General features: G+C 35.0%; 1 protein-coding gene across 1 annotated transcript in view; it reads right to left on the bottom strand.

Moving 5' to 3' along the window:
• Window positions 1-17,221: 17,221 nt before the first annotated feature.
• Window positions 17,222-18,215, bottom strand: part of NPAT (nuclear protein, coactivator of histone transcription) — a 52,933-nt gene continuing 51,939 nt past the window's right edge. The window contains exon 18 of the mRNA XM_081239673.1: window positions 17,222-17,612. Within this exon, the coding sequence (XP_081095799.1) occupies window positions 17,535-17,612 (78 nt within the window). The 3' untranslated portion in view covers window positions 17,222-17,534. The remainder of the gene's footprint in view (window positions 17,613-18,215) is intronic.

Below are 18,215 nucleotides of genomic sequence, written 5' to 3'. Positions count from 1 at the left end.
CGCTGAGCCTGCGCGTCCGGAGCCTGTGCTCTGCAGCGGGAGAGGCCACAGCGGTGAGAGGCCCGCGTACCGCAAAAAAAAAAAAAAAGATGCTCACAGATCAGGAGAACAATGTTTAAACAAAGTGAGAATTTCAAAGAAGGTGGAAAATATAAGAACGTACCAAACAAATCAGAGAGCTGAAGAATACACTAACTGAACTGAAAAATTCAGTAGAGGAGTTAAGCAGCAGACAAGTAAAAGGATCAGTGAACTCAAAGGGCAGTGAAATTTATCCAATCAGAGGAGCAAAGAAAAAAAAAAGTAAAGACAGCTTAAAGGATTTACGAGACAATATCAAGTGAACAAGTATATGCATTCTAGGGGGTCCCAGAAGTAGAAGAGAAAGGGGCAGAAAGCTTATAAGAAATATTAGCTGAAAACTTTCCTAACCTGGAGAAAGAAACAGACCAGATTCAGGAAGCACAGAGAAATCCAAAAAAGATAAATCCAAAGAGCCCTCACATGGAGACACATTATAATTAAATTGTGAAAAGTTAAAAGACAGGGCTTCCCTGGTGGTGCAGTGGTTGAGAGTCTGCCTGCTGATGCAGGGGACACGGGTTCGTGCCCCGGTCCAGGAAGATCCCACATGCCGCGGAGCGGCTAGGCCTGTGAGCCATGGCCGTTGAGCCTGTGCGTCCAGGGCATGTGCTCCGCAACAGGACAGGCCACAACAGTGAGAGGCCCACGTACTGCAAAAAAAAAAAAAAAAAAAGTTAAAGAGACTCTTAAAAGCAGCAAGAGAAAAACTTGTCATGAACAAAGGAACCCCCATAAGACTATCAGCAGATTTTTTAGCAGAAACATTATAGGCCAGAGGGGAGTGGTATGATATATTCAAAAGAACTGAAAGAAAAAACAAACAAACTGCCAATCAAGAATACTTTATCCAGGAAACCTGTCCTTCAGAATTGAAGGAGATAGTTTCCCAGACAAGCAAGCGCTGGAGGAGGAGTTCATTACCACTAGACCAGCCTTATTAAAATGTTAAAGGGACTTCATCAACCTGAATCAAAGGATGCTAATTAGTGACAAACCTTTGAAAGTATGTCTCACTGGTAAAGATAAATCTATAGTTAAATTCAGAATACTTTATTGTAATGGTGATGGGTAAATCCTTATAACTCTGGTGTGAAGGCTAAGACAAGATGATTAAAAATAAGCATAACTTCAAAAATTTTTAATGGATATATAAGGTAAAAATATGTAAACTGTAACATCAGAAACATAAAATGGAGGGGGTAGTAGAGTGTAGAACTTAAGTATTTGAAATTAAGTTGTTATAGCTTAAAATATACTGTTATAAATATGAGATGTTTTATATAAGCCTCATGGTAACCACAAAGCAAAGACCTATAGTAGATGCACAAAAGATAAAGATAGAGGAGTCTATGCGCACCCCTACAAAAAAAACCCATCAAACCACAAAAGAAGAAAGCAAGACATGAAGAAACAAAGGAACTACAATACAGCCAGAGAACAATGAACGAAATGGCAATAGTAAGTCCATATCTATCAATAGTAACCTTAAATGACTGAATGGAAAATAAAAAGACCCAATTATATGCTGCATACATGAGAATCACTTCAGCTTTAAGGACACATAAAGACTGAAAGTGAAGGAATGGAAAAATATCTCATGAATGGAAACCAAAAGAAAGCAGGGTAGCTATATTTATTATTGGACAAAATAGACTTTAAGACACAGAACGTAGGAAGATAAAAAGGTCATTATATTATGATAAAGGGGTCAATCTAACAAGAGAATAAAAAATTGTAAATATCCACCCAACATTAGAGCACCTAAATATATAAAGCATATATTAACAGACCTGAGGGTACTCCCTGGCAGTCCAGTGGTTAAGACTTGGTACTTTCACGGCCGGGGTCTGGGTTCAATCCCTGGTTGAGGAACTAAGATCCTGCAAGCTGCACAGCGTGGCCGGTGGGTGGGTGGGGAGGAAGAGACAGTAATCCAATAATAGGGACTTCAATACCACACTTTCAACAATAGATATTTCATCCAGATTGAAAATCAATGAGGAAACATTGGACTTAAATGATACGTTAGACCAGATGGACTTAGATACAATAAGACGTTCTATCCAAGGGCAGCAGAATACATATTCTTCTCAAGTGCACATGTATCATTCTCCAAAATAGAGCATATGTTAGGACACAAAAGAGGTCTTAAGATTAAGGAGACTGAAATTGCATCAAGCATCTTTTCTGACCACAGTAGTATGAAACTAGAAACCAATTATAAGAAGAAAAGTAGAAAATTCACAAATATGTGGAGATTAAAAACCATGTTACTGGACAACCAATGGGTCAAAGAAGAAAACCAAACAGAAATTAAAAAATATTCTGACACAAATGAAAATAGAAATGCAACAACCAAAACATGCGATGGAGCAAAAGCAGTTCTAATAGGGAACTTCATACTGCACTAAGAATCAAGAAAGTTCTCAAATAAATAACCTAACTTTACACCTCAAGGAACTAGAAAAAGAACAAACTAAGCCCAAAGTTAGTTGAAGGCAGGGAAATAAAGATCAGAGCAGAAAGAAATGAAATACAGGCTAAAAAGATAATAGAAAAGATTTTTTAAAAATGAAGAGCTGATTTTTAAAAAAAGAAACAAATGACAAATCATTTGCTAGACTTAAAAAAAGAGAAGCCTCAAATAAATAAAATTATAAATGAAAGAGGAGATATTACAACTAGTACCACACAATGAATCATAAGCGAGTATGCTGAACAATTATACACCAATAAACTGCACAAACTAGAAGAGATGGAAAAAGCCCTAGAACCATATAACCTACCAAGACTGAAGCATGAAAAAATAGAAAATCTGAACATACTAATTACTAGTGAGGAGACTGAATCAGTAATGAAAAACCTCCCAATTAAGAAAAGTCCAGGACCAGACAGCTTCATCGGTGAATTCCACCAAGCATTTAAAGAATTAATACTAATCCTTCTCAAACTCTTCCAACAAATAGAAGTGGGAATCCTTCCAAACAAATTTTATGAGGACATCATTACCCTGATACCAAAACCAAAGAAGGACACTACAAGAACAGAAAACTACAGGCCAATATCTCTGATGAAAGTAGATACAAATATCCTGAACAACATATTAGCAAACCAAAATCTACAGCACATTAAAAGAATCATGCACCATAATTAAGTGGAATTTATTCCAGGGATGTAAGCATAGTTTAGTATCCATAAGTCAATGTTATAAACCAAGTAACAAAATGAAGGATAAAAATCATATGATCATCTCAAGATGCAGAAAAAGCATTTGATAAAATTCAACATCCATTCATGATAAAATCTCCCAATATAGGGGGTGTAGAAAGACTGTACTTCAACATAATAAAGGCTATATATGACAAGCCCACAGCTAACATCATACGCGATGAAAAGCTGAAAGGTTTTCCTCTAAGATCAGGAACAAGACAAGGATGCCCACTCTTACCAATTTTATTCAACATATTACTGGACGTCCTAAGGAGAACAATTAAAATAGCAAGCAAGGAAAGGACATAAAAAGCTTCCACAACAAAAGGGAAGTAGATGAAATGCTGATGATATATTATATATAGACTACCTTAAAAACTCTACCAAAGAACTGTTATAATAAGTGAATATAATAAAGTTGTAGGATACAAAGTCAATATACAGGCATACCTCATTTTATTGCACTTTGTAGATACTGTGGGGTATTTTTGCTTCTTCTTTTAAACAAATTGAAGGTTTGTGGCAATCCTGTGTTGTCAGATGATGGTTAGCATATTTTAGCAATAAAATTAAGGTATACATATTGTTTTTTAAGACATAATACTAATGCACACTAAATAGACTATAGTGTAAACATAACTTATATGCGCTGGGAAATAGATTTGCATGACTCGTGATTTGCTTTATTGCAGTGGTCTAGAACTGAACCTGCAATATCTCCGAGATATGCCTGTATTTTTTGTTTTTCAACAAATTGAAGCTTTATGGCAACCTTGCATTGTGTATCAAGCAAGTCTATCAGCACCATTTTTCCAATAGCATTTGTTCACTTCGTGTCTCTATGTCACATTTTGGTAATTCTCACAATATTTCAAACTTTTCATTGTTATTATATTTGTTATGGTGATCTGTGACCAGTGATCTCTGATGTTACTATTGTAAATGTTTCGGGGCACAATGAACTGCACTCATATCAAGATGGTGAACTTGATAAATATTGTGTCTTCTGACTGCTCCACCAACTGGCAACTTCCCCATCTCTCTCCTTCTCCCTGAGGGGAGGGAACAGGCCTCCTTACTCCCTGAGACACAAGAATATTGAATGTAGGCCAATTAATAACCCTACATGACCTCTAAGTGTTAAAGTGAAAGGAAGAGTCACATGTCTTTCACTTTAAATCAAAAGCTAGCAATGATTAAGGTTAGTGAGGAAGGCATGTACAAAGCCAAGATAGTCTGAAAGCTAGGCCTTTTGTGCCAGTTACCAAGTACTACTCCAGTGAACCCAGGGATGTTAAGAAAGTGAAACAGCCTCATTGCTAATACTGTAAGTCTCCTACATATGAACGAGTTCTGTTCTGAGAGCAAGTTCATAAGTCCAATTTGTTCGTAAGTCCAACGAAGTTAGCCTAGGTACCCAACTAACACAATCGGATATATAGTACTGTACTGTAATCGGTTTATAATAGTTTTCACACAAATACATAAAAAAACAAACACAAAAAATAAAGAAAACATTTTAGGTATTACAGTACAGCACCTTGAAAAGTATAGTAGTACAGTACCACAGGTGGCATACAGGGGCTGGCATCAAGTGAACAGGTTACTGACTGGAGGACGGAGAAGAGGTGGGAGATGGTAGAGCTGAAGGATTGTCAGCAATAGGAGACGGAGGGTCTGGACAAAAGCACAACCATTTGTAGAGGATGCATGCAATGTGACAATATACACCAGGCATGGAAACTAACTTATGTGACTGGACATGTAAACGCATGTTCACATCTTTGAAAGTTCACAACTTGAAGGTTTGTATGTAGGGGACTTACTGTAAGCAGAAAGTTTTATTAGTCTGGCTAGAAGATCAAACCAGCCACAACATTCCCTTAAGCCAAATCCCAATCCAGAGCAAGGCTCTGGTTCTCTCAAATTCTGTGAAGGCTGAGACAAGTCAGGAAGCTGCAGAAGAAAAGTTTGAAGCTACCAGAGATTGGTCCTTGAGGTTTAAGGTAAGAAGCCAGCTCCATAACATCAAAGTGCAAGATTCAGCAAGTGCTGATGTAGAAGGTGCAGCAAGTTATCCAAAGATCTAGCTAAGATAATTCATGAAGGTGGCTCCACTAAACAACAAATTTTCAACATAGATGAAACAGCTACTGAAACATCTATTGAAAAAAGATGCCATCCAGGACTTTCATAGCTAGAGTGGAGAACTCAATGCCTGGATTCAAAGCTTCAAAGGACAGGCTAACTAACTCTCTTGTTAGGGGCCAGTGCAGCTGGTGAGTTTAACTTGAAGTCATTGCTCATCTACCACTCTGAAAATCCTAAGGCCCTTAAGAATTATGCTAAATCTATTCTGTCTGTGCTTTATAAATGGAACAACAAAGTCTGGATGACAGCACATCTGCTCACAACATGGTTAACCAAATATTTTAAGCCCAGTATTGAGAACTGTTCCTCAGGAAAACAAAATTTCTTTCAAAATATTACTGCTCATTGACAATACACTTGGTCACCCAAAAGCTCTGATCGAGATGTACAGTGAGCTTAACATGGTTTTAAGTTCTGCTAACATGGCATCCATTCTGCAGTCCATGGATCAAGGAGTAATTTCAACTTTTAAGTCTTCTTATTTAAGAAATATATTTTGTAAAGCTATAGCTGCCATAGTGATTCCTCTGACGAATCTGGGCAAAGTCAATTGAAAACCTTCTGAAAAGCATTCACCATTCTAGATGCCACTAACAGCATTCATGGAAACCATAAAAAGAACGAAAAGACAACCCTCAAAATGGGAGAAAATATTTGCAAATGAAGCAACTGACAAAATATTAATCTCCAAAATATACAAGCAGCTCATGCAGCTCAATATCGAAAAAACAAACAACCTAATCCAAAAATGGGCAGAAGACCTAAATAGACATTTCTCCAAAGAAGATATACAGATTGCCAACAAACACCTGAAAGTATGTTCAACATCACTAATCATTAGAGAAATGCAAATCAAAACTACAATGAGGTATCACCTCACACCAGTCAGAATGGCCATCATCAAAAAATCTACAAACAATAAATACTGAAGAGGGTGTGGAGAAAAGAGAACCCTCTTGCACTGTTGGTGGGAATATAAACTGACACAGCCACTATGGAGAACAGTATGTAGGTTCCTTAAAAAACTAAAAATAGAACTACCATATGACCCAGCAATCCCACTACTGGGCATATACCCTGAGAAAACCATAATTCAAAAAGAGTCATGTACCACAATGTTCATTGCAGCTCTATTTACAATAGCCAGGACATGGAAACAACCTAAGTGTCCATTGACAGATGAATGGATAGAGAAGATGTCACACATATATACAATGGAATATTACTCAGCCATAAAACGAAACGAAATTGACTTATTTGTAGTGAGGTGGATGGACCTAGTCTGTCATACAGAGTGAAGTAAGAAAGAGAAAAACAAATACCGTATGCTAACACATATATATGGAATCTAAAAAAGGAAAAATGGTTCAGAAGAACCTAGGGGCAGGACAGGAATAAAGACGCAGACGTAGAGAATGGACTTGAGGACACGGGGAGGGGGAAGGGTAAGCTGGGATGAAGTGAGAGAGTGGCATGGACATATATAAACTACCAAATGTAAAATAGATAGCTAGAGGGAAGCAGCTGCATAGCACAGAGAGATCAGCTCGATGCTTTGTGACCACCTAGATGTGTGGGATAGGGAGGGTGGGAGGGAGACCCAAGAGGGAGGAGATATGGGGATGTGTGTATATGTATAGCTGATTCACTTTGTTATACAGCAGAAACTTAACACACCATTGTAAAGCAATTATACTGCAATAAAGATGTTAAAAAAAAGAGTATTCATGATTCATGCCTTTATGTCAAAACATCAACATTAACAGGAGTTTGGAAGAAGTTGTTTCCAACCTCATGGATAACTTGAGTGGTTCAAGATGTCAGGGAAGGAAGTAATTGCAGATGTGGTGGAAACAGCAAGAGAACTAGAATTATAAGTGGGGCTTAAGATGTGACTGAATTGCTGCAATCTCATCATAAAACTTGAATGAATGAGGATTTGTTTCTTATGGATGAGCAAAGAAAGTGGTTTCTTGAGATGGAATCTAATCCTGGTAAAGATGCTGTAAAGACTGTTGAAATACAACTAAAGATTTAGAATATGACATAAATTTAGTTGATAAAGGAGTGGCAGGGTTTTGAGAGGACTGACTCCAATTTTGAAAGAAGTTCTACTGTGGGTAAAATGCTATAAAACAGCTACAGAGAAATTGTTCATGAAAGGAAGAGTCAATTGATACAGGAAACTTCATTGTTGCCTTAGAAACTGCCACAGCCACCCCAACCTTGAGCAACCATCATTCTGATCAGCCAGCAGCCATCAACATTGAGGTAAGACCCTCCACCAGCAAAGGCTGAAGGCTCAGATGTTGCTTAGCATTTTTTAAGCAATAAAGTGTTTAAATTTTTTAAAATTTATTATTATTTATTTAATTTTAGTTTATTGGAGCTACCTTTTTCTTTTCCTTTTTTTTTTTGTGGCCACATTGCACAGCTTCCAGGATCTCAGTTCTCTGACTAGGGATTGAACCTGGGCCATGGCAGTGAAAGACTGGAATCCTAACCACTAGGTCATGAGGGAACTCCCAGCAATAGAGGATTTTTAAATTAAGGTATGTATTTTTTTTTAGACATGATGCTATCTCACACTGGGAAACCAAAAAATTTGTGTGACTTGTGATATTTGCTTAATTGTGGTCACCTGTAACTGAATCTGCAATATGTCCAAGGTATGCCTGGTACAAAAATCTTTTGCATTTATATACACTAACAATGAACTATCAGAAAGAGAAATTAAGAAAATAATCCCATTTACAGCTGCATCAAAAATAATAAAGATACCCTAGGAATAAATTTAACCAGGGAAGTGACAGATCTAGACACTGAAAAGTATAAGACACTGATGAAAGAAATTGAAAACATAAATAAATGGAAAGATATTTCATGCTCATTGACTGGAAGAATATTATTAAAATGTTCATACTACCCAAAGTCATCTACAGATTCATTGCAATCTGTACCAAAATTCCAATGGCATATTTTCAAAGAAACAGAAGAGCAATTCTAAAACTTGTATGAAACCACTAAAGACCCCAAATAGCTAAAGCAAACTTGAGAAAGAACAAAGCTGGAGAAATCATACTTCCTGATTTCAAACTATATTATAAAGCTATAGTAATTAAAACAGTATGGTATAGACATAAACATAAACACATAAATCAGTGGAATAGAGAGCCCAGAAATAAATCTATGCATATATGGTCAATTAATTTACAACAAAGGAGCTGAGAATATACAGTGGGGAAAGGACAGTCTCTTCAATAAGTGGTGCTGGAAAAACTGGACAGCCATTTGCAAAAGAATGAAATTGGACCACTGTCTTACACCATACACAAAAATCAGTTCAAAATGGATTAAAGCCTGAAATTCAAGACCTGAAACCGTGAAACTCCCAGAAGAATACACAGGAGGTAAGCTCCTTGACATGGGTCTTGAGAATTTTTTTTTCTGTATTTCACACCAAAAGCAAAAATAAACAAGTGGGACTAGATCAAACTTAAAAGCTTCTACACAGCCAAGGAAATCATAAACAAAATGAAAAGGCAACCTATGGAGTGGGAAAAAATATTTGCAAACCATCTATATGACAAGAGGTTAATGTCCAAAGTATATACAAAACTGACACAATTCAATAGCAAAAAAGCAAATCAATTAGAAATGGGCAGAGGATGTGAATAGACATTTCTCCAAGGAAGACATTACAAATGACCAGCAAGTACACGAAAAGATGTTCAACATCAGTAGTCACCAAAACCACAATGAGATTTCACCTCACACGTATCAGAATGGCTATCATCAAAATGACAAAAGATAAATGTTGTTGAGGATGTGAAAAGAGAATCCTTGTGCACTGTTGGTGGGAATGTAAATTGGTGCAAGTATGGAAAACAGCATGGAGATTCCTCAAAAAGTTAAAAATGAAAAAAATATGATCCAGCAATCCTAGTTCTGGGTATATATCCAAAGGAAATGAACACAGGATACACACACACACAAACACACGTGCATGTATTGTGTACATGTGTGTGTGTGTATATATATAATCTACATTCCCATGTTCATTGCAGCATTATTTGCAATAGCCAAGGTAAGGAAACACCTAAGTGGCAGTTAACAGATGAATGAGTAAAAGAGGTGGTAAATACAATGGCATATTATTCCACCATGAAAAAGAAGGAAATCTTGCCACTTGTGACAACATGGATGGATCTTGAGGGAATTATGCTCAGTGAAATAAGCCAGAGAGAAAGACAAATACTGCATGGTATGATTTACATGTGGAATCTGTAAAAAAAAAAAAAAAAAAGAAACAAAGAAAAAAGAAACAAAAAACTGGAACAGTAGGAAAGCAGTTGCTAGAGTTTGGGGGTATAGAGGAAAATAGGGAGAGGTCAAAGAGTACAAAATTTCAGGTATAACATAAATAAAGTCTGAGGGTCTAATGTATAACCTGGTGACTAGAGATGACAATGCTGTATTATATAACTGAAATTGAAATTTGCTGAGAGAACTCAACTAGTATCACACACACACTGACAAAACTGGATAAATATGTGAGGTGATGGACGTGATGATTAACTAGAGGGGCCTTTCACAATGTATATGTAGATCAAATCATGATGTACAGTACATTTTAAATATCTTACAATTTTGCCTATTATATCTCAATAAAGGTAAAAAAATGAAGTTATGTAAGTTACAGACTATCACTGAGCAATAATACCAAACAACTGAAGTAAAAGCTATATCCAAGATAGTTATAATGGGAAATTAAATGTTTATGCCAAGTATTAAAAACAAAGTTAGATGGGATTTGATAAGATTAAATAAATATCAAACCTTGTACCTTTATAAACACCTGTTTCTAAGCACCCATGCAACACAGAAATTTTAACCTATCTTTTGACCACAATAATAAAAATACTGTAAATTTTTAAATTAAAAAGCATGCTAGGGGACTTCCTTGGTGGCGCAGTGGTTAAGAATCCACTTGCCAATGCAGGGGACATGGGTTCAAGCCCTGGTCTGGGAAGCTCCCACATGCCGTGGAGTAACTAAGCCCGTGCGCCACAACTACTGAGCCTGCGAGCCACAACTACTGAGGCCTGCGTGCCTAGAGCCTGTGCTCCGCACCAAGAGAAGCCACCGCAATGAGAAGCCTGTGCACCGCAACAAAGAGTAGCCCCCGCTCACTGCAACTAGAGAAAGCACGCGTGCAGCAACAAAGACCCAACGCAGCCAAAAAATAAGCAAATAAATAAAATTAATTAATATATATTAAAAAAGCATGCTACCTTATTCTAAGTAAAGATATTAAAAAAAAAACAAGAAAATGAAAGTCTTACCCCATCTTTCAAAGTCTGATGTCTAAAGTTGAAATCAGAACTAAGTTCTTAGTGTTAATTAAATGCTTAGGAAAAAAATCAAAACTCTTCAATTTAAGAAGTTGAATATGAAAAAAGAACTCTGAGGAGAACAAGAAACAAAGAATAAGAAATCAGTGAATCAGAAAAGTATATAGTTGTTAAATGTAAGAGGTGATTTTGTCACAAAAAATTAGTCACATCTAATTTAAAGAGAACACAAGCAAACATTAGAGAAAAATATAATTTAATTCAGTAAAAAGACTCGTAAGTCTGACAAGATCAATCAGATTGGAAGAAAATCGGGGAGAAAAACCTGAACTGCTTCTGCAAAAGCCTTCAGGCTTAGATGATTTATTGATTTTAGTTTGAAGGAACACTTATATCCCATTCTACTGAATAAATAAACTGTTGCCCCAAGACATGGGAGCAACCTAAATGTCCATCTACAGATGAATGGATAAAGAAGGCATGATATATAATGGAATATTACTCAGTCATAAAAAAGAATGAAATAATGCCATTTGCAGCAACATGGATGGACTTAAAAATTATCATACTAAGTAAGCCAGAGAAAGACAAATATCATATGATATTGCTTATATGTGAAATTTAAAAAGATGCTAATGAACTTATATACAAAACAGAAACAGATCCACAGACATAGAAAACAAACTTATGGTTACCACAGGGGAAAGGGGGAGAGAGATAAATTAGGAGTTTAGGATTAATGTATACACACAACTATATATAAAACAGATAACCAACAAGGACCTATATACCTACTATATAGCACTGTGAACCATACTCAGTATTTATATATATAAAACTGAATCACTTTGCTGTACATCTGAAACTAACACATTGTAAACAAACTATACTTCAATTAAAAAAAAACTTGCAGAAAATAAGAATAAAAATCAGCATCAGCTAGAGTGGCAGCTAGATGTTAAAGTGCTTATTATGTTCCAGTGACCTAAATGCTTTACATATATTGCCTTATTTAAATATCACATTAATTTAAAAGTAGGCACCCTTTATTATTCCAATATTCAGATACACTAGAAAGAGGCAAAGTTTCAAGTTCATTTAAAAAATTGGAACAAGCTTGAGACCAATCTCACTAGAAGTAAACATTTAAATAAAAAGTGGACAAATCAAATTTAATTATATTTAAAGAATCATTAAGATTGCAAAGTACACAATATTAGGGTTATTAATATAAAAAGAAATTCATGGATTTAATGAAAACAGTTTAATTGATGTTAGAAGAGCATCCAATTAGGTTGAACAAATACTCCTGATATAAATTTTCTTTTTACTTTTTTTTTTTTTTTTTGGCTGCACTGCACAGCTTGCAGAATCTCAGTTCTCTGACCAGGGACTGAACCCGGGCCATGGCAGTGAAAGTCCGAAATCCTAACCACTAGGACACTAGGGAACTCCCGATATACTTAAAACGCTACAAACAAAAGCCAAAATTATACTTAACATCTCTATTAAAATAAAGAATAAGATGAGAAAGCCTATCTTGATCATTATTAGTTATACTGGAAATACTATCAGTGTAGTAAAAAGAAACTGGAAAATAATTATTTCAAGACGATATATCTTTAGTAAATAAAAAATAAGCATCAGGAAAGTCATTACCTCTAATAAAGTCCATTCAGTAAGGGGCCTAATTAGAAAATAAAACATAAAATAGATTTCCTATAGTACTTTAGATGTGTTACTGGCACATCTTTAGAAAAATAGATCAATGGAACAAATCAGGAGTCCAGGAGCAAACCCACACATATTCAGTTTACCAGCTTATGACGGCAGTAACAGTGCAACGAATTTTGGAACGGACAGTGTTTCTCAATAAATGGTTCTGAGTTAATTGGACATTCAGATGGAAAATCCAATACAGGTGGATAAGTGATCAAAATACAAAAGGCTGAAAAAAACTTCTAGAAGAAAAAATGGTAAAATATTCAGATATTAGATATCCATCTGAGAAAGAACTTAAATCTAGAATACAGAAAGAACAGCAACATATCAATAAGAAAAAGGCAGACAACCCAATACAAAAATGGGCAAAGAGATAAACAGATACTACACCAAAGGAGGCAACCTGAATGGCCAAAAAGCATTTGAAATGGTTTTCAACTTTATCAGGAAAAAGCAAATCAAAACCACAATGTGATACCAAGATGGCTATAACAAAAATATCAAGTACTGACAATGATGTAGAACAATTGGAACTCTCTTTACGCTGTTGATAGTCATATGATTTGGTACAGCCACTCTGGAAAACTGAAAAATCTGAATAAGGTTGGGTATATGAAACCCGATGACCCAGCCACTCCACTCCTAAATATATATCCAAGTGAAAAGTGTAATACATTCACCAAAAAAACATGTACAAGAATATTCACAGCAGTTCTATTCATAATAGCCCCAAACTGAAAATAATCTAAATGTTCAACTGTAAAATAGATTAACTGTGGTACAATAAATTGTGGATAAATACAATGAAAAAACACAACACTGAGAATGACAACTGAATTATATACAACATGAATGGTTCTCACAACTTTGTGCAAAAGAAGTTAAAAAAGACTATATACTGCATAAATCTATTTATGCAAAGTTAAAAAAGGCTGAAACGATGGCTCTAGAGGTCAGAATAATTATCCTTGGGATTAGCAGTTAGTTACTAGAAGGAAGCATGAGGGGATTCTAGGGTACCATTTGTAGTCTTGATCTGGGTGATTAAGTGGATTTGTGTACTTTTAGAAAATTCATTGAACTGTATAATAATAGTTTCTGCACTTTTCTATTTTATCCTTCCATAAAAATTTTACATTAACAAAAAAGCAATAATCAGTTAAAACAATGGAATGCAGACTTCCCTAAAAATAGCAACAAACAACAAAATACCCAGTTTAATAAGACATTTGTGAGGATAGGGGTAACTACAAAATTATGGATATATACCATGTTACCATTAGCTTTTCAGTATCAGGTAAGTCATAGGGTTAATGTATTTCAAATGGATATTCCAATAGAATTTTAACTTGGAAAAAATACAAGTGATTCTAAAGTAAATCCAGAAGCTTAAAAGAGACAAATACCTGAAAAAAATCAGAAAAGTTATAATGGACATAAAGCTACAATGTTTTCATCAATGGCACAAAATAATCTATACACTGTACTATGTAGTGCATGTATATGTGTATAAATTTAATATAGGTCCCAAACCTTTGATTTTATACCTCTCTGGTTAGCTGGGTTTCATAGTTCAGAATATTTAGGATTTTTAAAAAGTAACAGAATGTATATATCATATACCCCAGTTGAATCTGAAACGGTACACTAATTAAGCACATTGCTATTTTTCCAGCAAAATATGAATAGTCATACCAAATGAGATAAAGACTAATGTAGCCTCATGTCAAATCAGGTCAGGTTTTGCCTTGAAATAAGTTTTGATGCTCAACTTAAGGGAAAAAATTGGTTGTGAACATTTTGGATTTTAGAATTGTAAATAAAAAAGATTAGGAATCAGTAGCGGATAAGAGAGACATTATACATAAATGTGTATGAGGAGAGAAACCTTATTTTAAGCAGTTTTATGAGTCAAGTGGTTAAATATTTAGGGAAAAAATGTACTGATTCTTTCTTCACACCAGGTATCAAACCAAATTATATATGGATTAGGAGCTTATCCTAATTTCAACAAATCAAGAAATAAAAAACCAATAGAAACCAGAATGATACAGTTGAATATATCTCTGGTAAGGTATAAGCATATGCTATGGAAGAAAGGACAATTTCCTGGCAGGAATATTAATTGAAGTAATTTCCCAGAAGAAATTTGGCAAAATGTATTGAGGTCCTTAAAAAAATGTACACTGAATTTTGACTTGGTAATTCTACTCTCTAAAGCAACTCCTAAGGAAATAATTGACAACAAAAATATTTATTTACAAACAGGTTCACTGCTAGTTTTTTTAAAATAATAGCTAAAAACTGGATAATGCCTGATATTATTTGAAGTAAAAAAAACATTAGGAAGTTATATTTACAGTTTAAGTTCAATTATATAGAAAAAATAATTTAGGGAAAAAAGACGAGTAAAGTATGCAAATATGTTAACCAATACTTATAAAAATAGGAAAGTCTATTAAAAGAGAATGCATACTACCAGGGTCAAAATTTGATATATAATTTCAATAAGTTAAGCCTGAGGCTGAAAGATGGTGGCTTGAAAAATGATGAATGTAGAATATATAGCACCATGCTTTTGAAATTACTCCTTATCAAAGCTTAATCTTGGTATTCCTAATAGTCATGACATCGAGCCTTTGGCTGAATGCTGATGGATGCTTTACTCATGTAAAATTTCAACATACTTACTAAAGGGTTCCAACAATATCCAGGGCTAAACTAATCAAATATTTTAATTACAAGACTTCTCAAATTTGGCATACAACTGAGTACACTAAGTCAGGGGTCCCCAACCCCTGGGCCGTGGACTAGTACCAATCCATTGCCTGTTAGGAACCGGGCCACCCAGCAGGAGGTGAGCAGCAGGCGAGTGAGCGAAGCTTCATGGGCCGCTCCCCATCGCTCACATTACCGCCTGAACCCTGAACCATCCTGGCCCCTTCTGTGGAAAAACTGTCTTCCATGAAACTGGTCCCTAGTGCCAAAACGGTTGGGGACCGCTGCACTAAGTAATGTCCAAAAATAAACAGTGCATGGATCCTTACATGTAGTTACAAAAGTAGCCACAAGTTGTCTGTGGTATACTTTAACCCCGAAATGTAGTCAACTGGGCATCTGACTGTTAAAATAGATTACCGGGTACAATAATTAAGTCTAGCACATTGGGACTTTTAGGATAAAATGGGGACTATGGTTTTGTCCTTGAACATAAATGAAAGCTCCAAATACAAGTTGTCTTTGGACTATATCTAGTGGCTCCTGGCTAGTGAACTAAGAGTCCCGAAGAAAGTGAGCTTATTTTATTTGTATATGAATTCTTAGTACATACAAATTAACTGAATGAGAAGAAAATCTATAATTTTCAGCATTATGTAAACTTCTAAAAACAAGAACTGACTTGCAAAGGAATTTCTTCAAAGTATCTAAAAGAGAATGATTGCCAGTATGAAGGAATTCAAACTTTTGAAGTTAATGAAAATATTTATTCAAACCTAACTGTAGTACAGTATCAAGCTGAGTTAAATAAACATTAACTGTACTAATTCCTGGTTCCTTAGGAACAGACCACTGCCACATCATAAAAATTTATTACAACACAAATTTCTGCAGTAAGGTTCAGCTAGTAAGACGTGATTTCCACATTGAGAAATGTAGTGTAAGAGTAGGATGGATTTAGTTTTTTAAAGGTCCAGTATTAAAAAAAAAAATGTTTGAGGAAAATGACTCATAAATATATACACCTGCAGAAAAAACCCTTAGTATACTGATATTTAACAAAACAGAAAGCACTTAAGAGAACATACTTTAATATCTAGGCACAATTGGTACGAATTATAATTTCTGTACTCATTTAAAGGTTTAAACCAATTCTTCAACTTGACTGATGTGTGTGAGTCTAATACAGAGAAGGCACCTCTTTCATTCTCCTTAAGGACTTTCTGAGAGAAACTCTCTAATACTTTAAGGGGTACAGAGAAAATGTACTATATCCGAGTGTAACACAGCCCATTTTAGGAGAAACTAAATTAAAATAGAAAACTACGATTTCTCTTTTTACATCTTATGATGGACATGGCTTTCTAAAAGGACAACAGAAGATAATCCTGCATACAAGCTTTAACATAGAACACAAGATTTAAATTAAATGTGCACTGGTCTCTACTACATAAAAAGTTCTATGAATTAGTGCAGTTCTTTAAATCCCCAGTATTTAGGGGAAAAGTATATACATACCAAGAAATCTCAACTACTACATAACCAAACTTTTTATGGCTCAACAGTCTAAATGCTTAAAGTTATGTAAAAGATCTTAAAAGTTATAAACAAAAGATCAGAACACTCAAATGGTTTACAAAATTCTCTCTTTAAAACAAAGAGACCAGAACAACCAGAAGAAATAAAGTGTACAATTTTAGGAACATTATCTCTACTGCAATTATAAGAAGGGGCGGCAAAGTACTCACTCTAGAAAAAAACCCGAATTGTTAATTTCTGGTTACTTTGTTACCATTTGAAAGCATTAACACTCTTGTACTAATTAGTGGCTATGTCTTCAGGTATCTTGTGGGACAACTACTGAAGGCAATTTATAAGGAAAAGTATACTTTTCCCACTCAAAGTGAGAAACTATTCCAGATGAATAAGCCTCAGAATTAGAGATCATAAGAAGCCAAAAAATACAATGTAAGAACATTAGGTTGATTTAAGCTCTATTTCAACAAGATTTACACAGTATTTACAATATACAATTGTCAAAGATATACAGTTTTGCAGATTGGCTTTACTCACATTTCTGCAAATGCTTTTTCCACAATAAAAATATACCAAGGTAAAGCTATTTACAAACTAGGAAGCTGCTTTAGAAACAGCATGATTTAGAAATAAAGTGAAATTTCAGTACAATGAAAGTGCAGGTCATGCTTTCAGATTCTGTCAGTATCTCATTCCCTACACTCATAGTTTAAGGAATAGTAGTTTTAAATAGCTACTGTTCTTATATGTTCAGAATATTTACTCATCATAATGCAATGATAACAAAAATTTGTCCACATCCATTCCAGCTGGAAATGAACTGGGTAGCTTCTTTTTCTGTCAAAAAAAAAAAAAAAAAAAAAAAAGAAAGAAAGAAAGAAAGAAAAAATAAACCTAAGTTAACATATTGAACTCAAACAAGGCCAAAAAGCTAGCTTTCTTAGTAAGTCACATAGACCCTCATATCAGGTACTTTCATATACTACCAAACTTTTTGCCAAAACAGTTTAGTTCATTAGCATTTTAGTTATACAGAGAAATAGAGACAATTTTTATAAATCCAAGGTTAATAAAATATACTTCAATGATATTTCATTATTTTAGAGCACAAGACATTATACAAATTCAGTGTATGAATGTTGAATGAGACAAGAGAGAACATGCTTTTTATAAGGTGGTCATTATTGCTCAACTGTAAACTTTAGAAAGCTTTACTAAGATTTTAAGAGTTAACAGGTACTTTTCTAGTTCCAAACATTTAACATACTCTAGGCACTTTACAAACACTACATTTAGTCCTCACAGCCATTGGGTAAGATGTGTGGTAACCTCATGTCAAATGATGCAGCTCAGACTCAGATGTTATGGGCTTAACAATAGTCAAGAACCAATAAGCAGGAGATGCAGGATTCAACCCAGGCTTGCAAGGCAGCAGAGCCA

This window comes from Mesoplodon bidens, assembly GCF_964165515.1.
Source record: "Mesoplodon bidens genome assembly, chromosome: 7".
Taxonomy (NCBI): domain Eukaryota; kingdom Metazoa; phylum Chordata; class Mammalia; order Artiodactyla; family Ziphiidae; genus Mesoplodon; species Mesoplodon bidens.
Note: the sequence above shows the minus strand (reverse complement) of the source record. Positions and strands in the feature narration are given on the sequence as shown.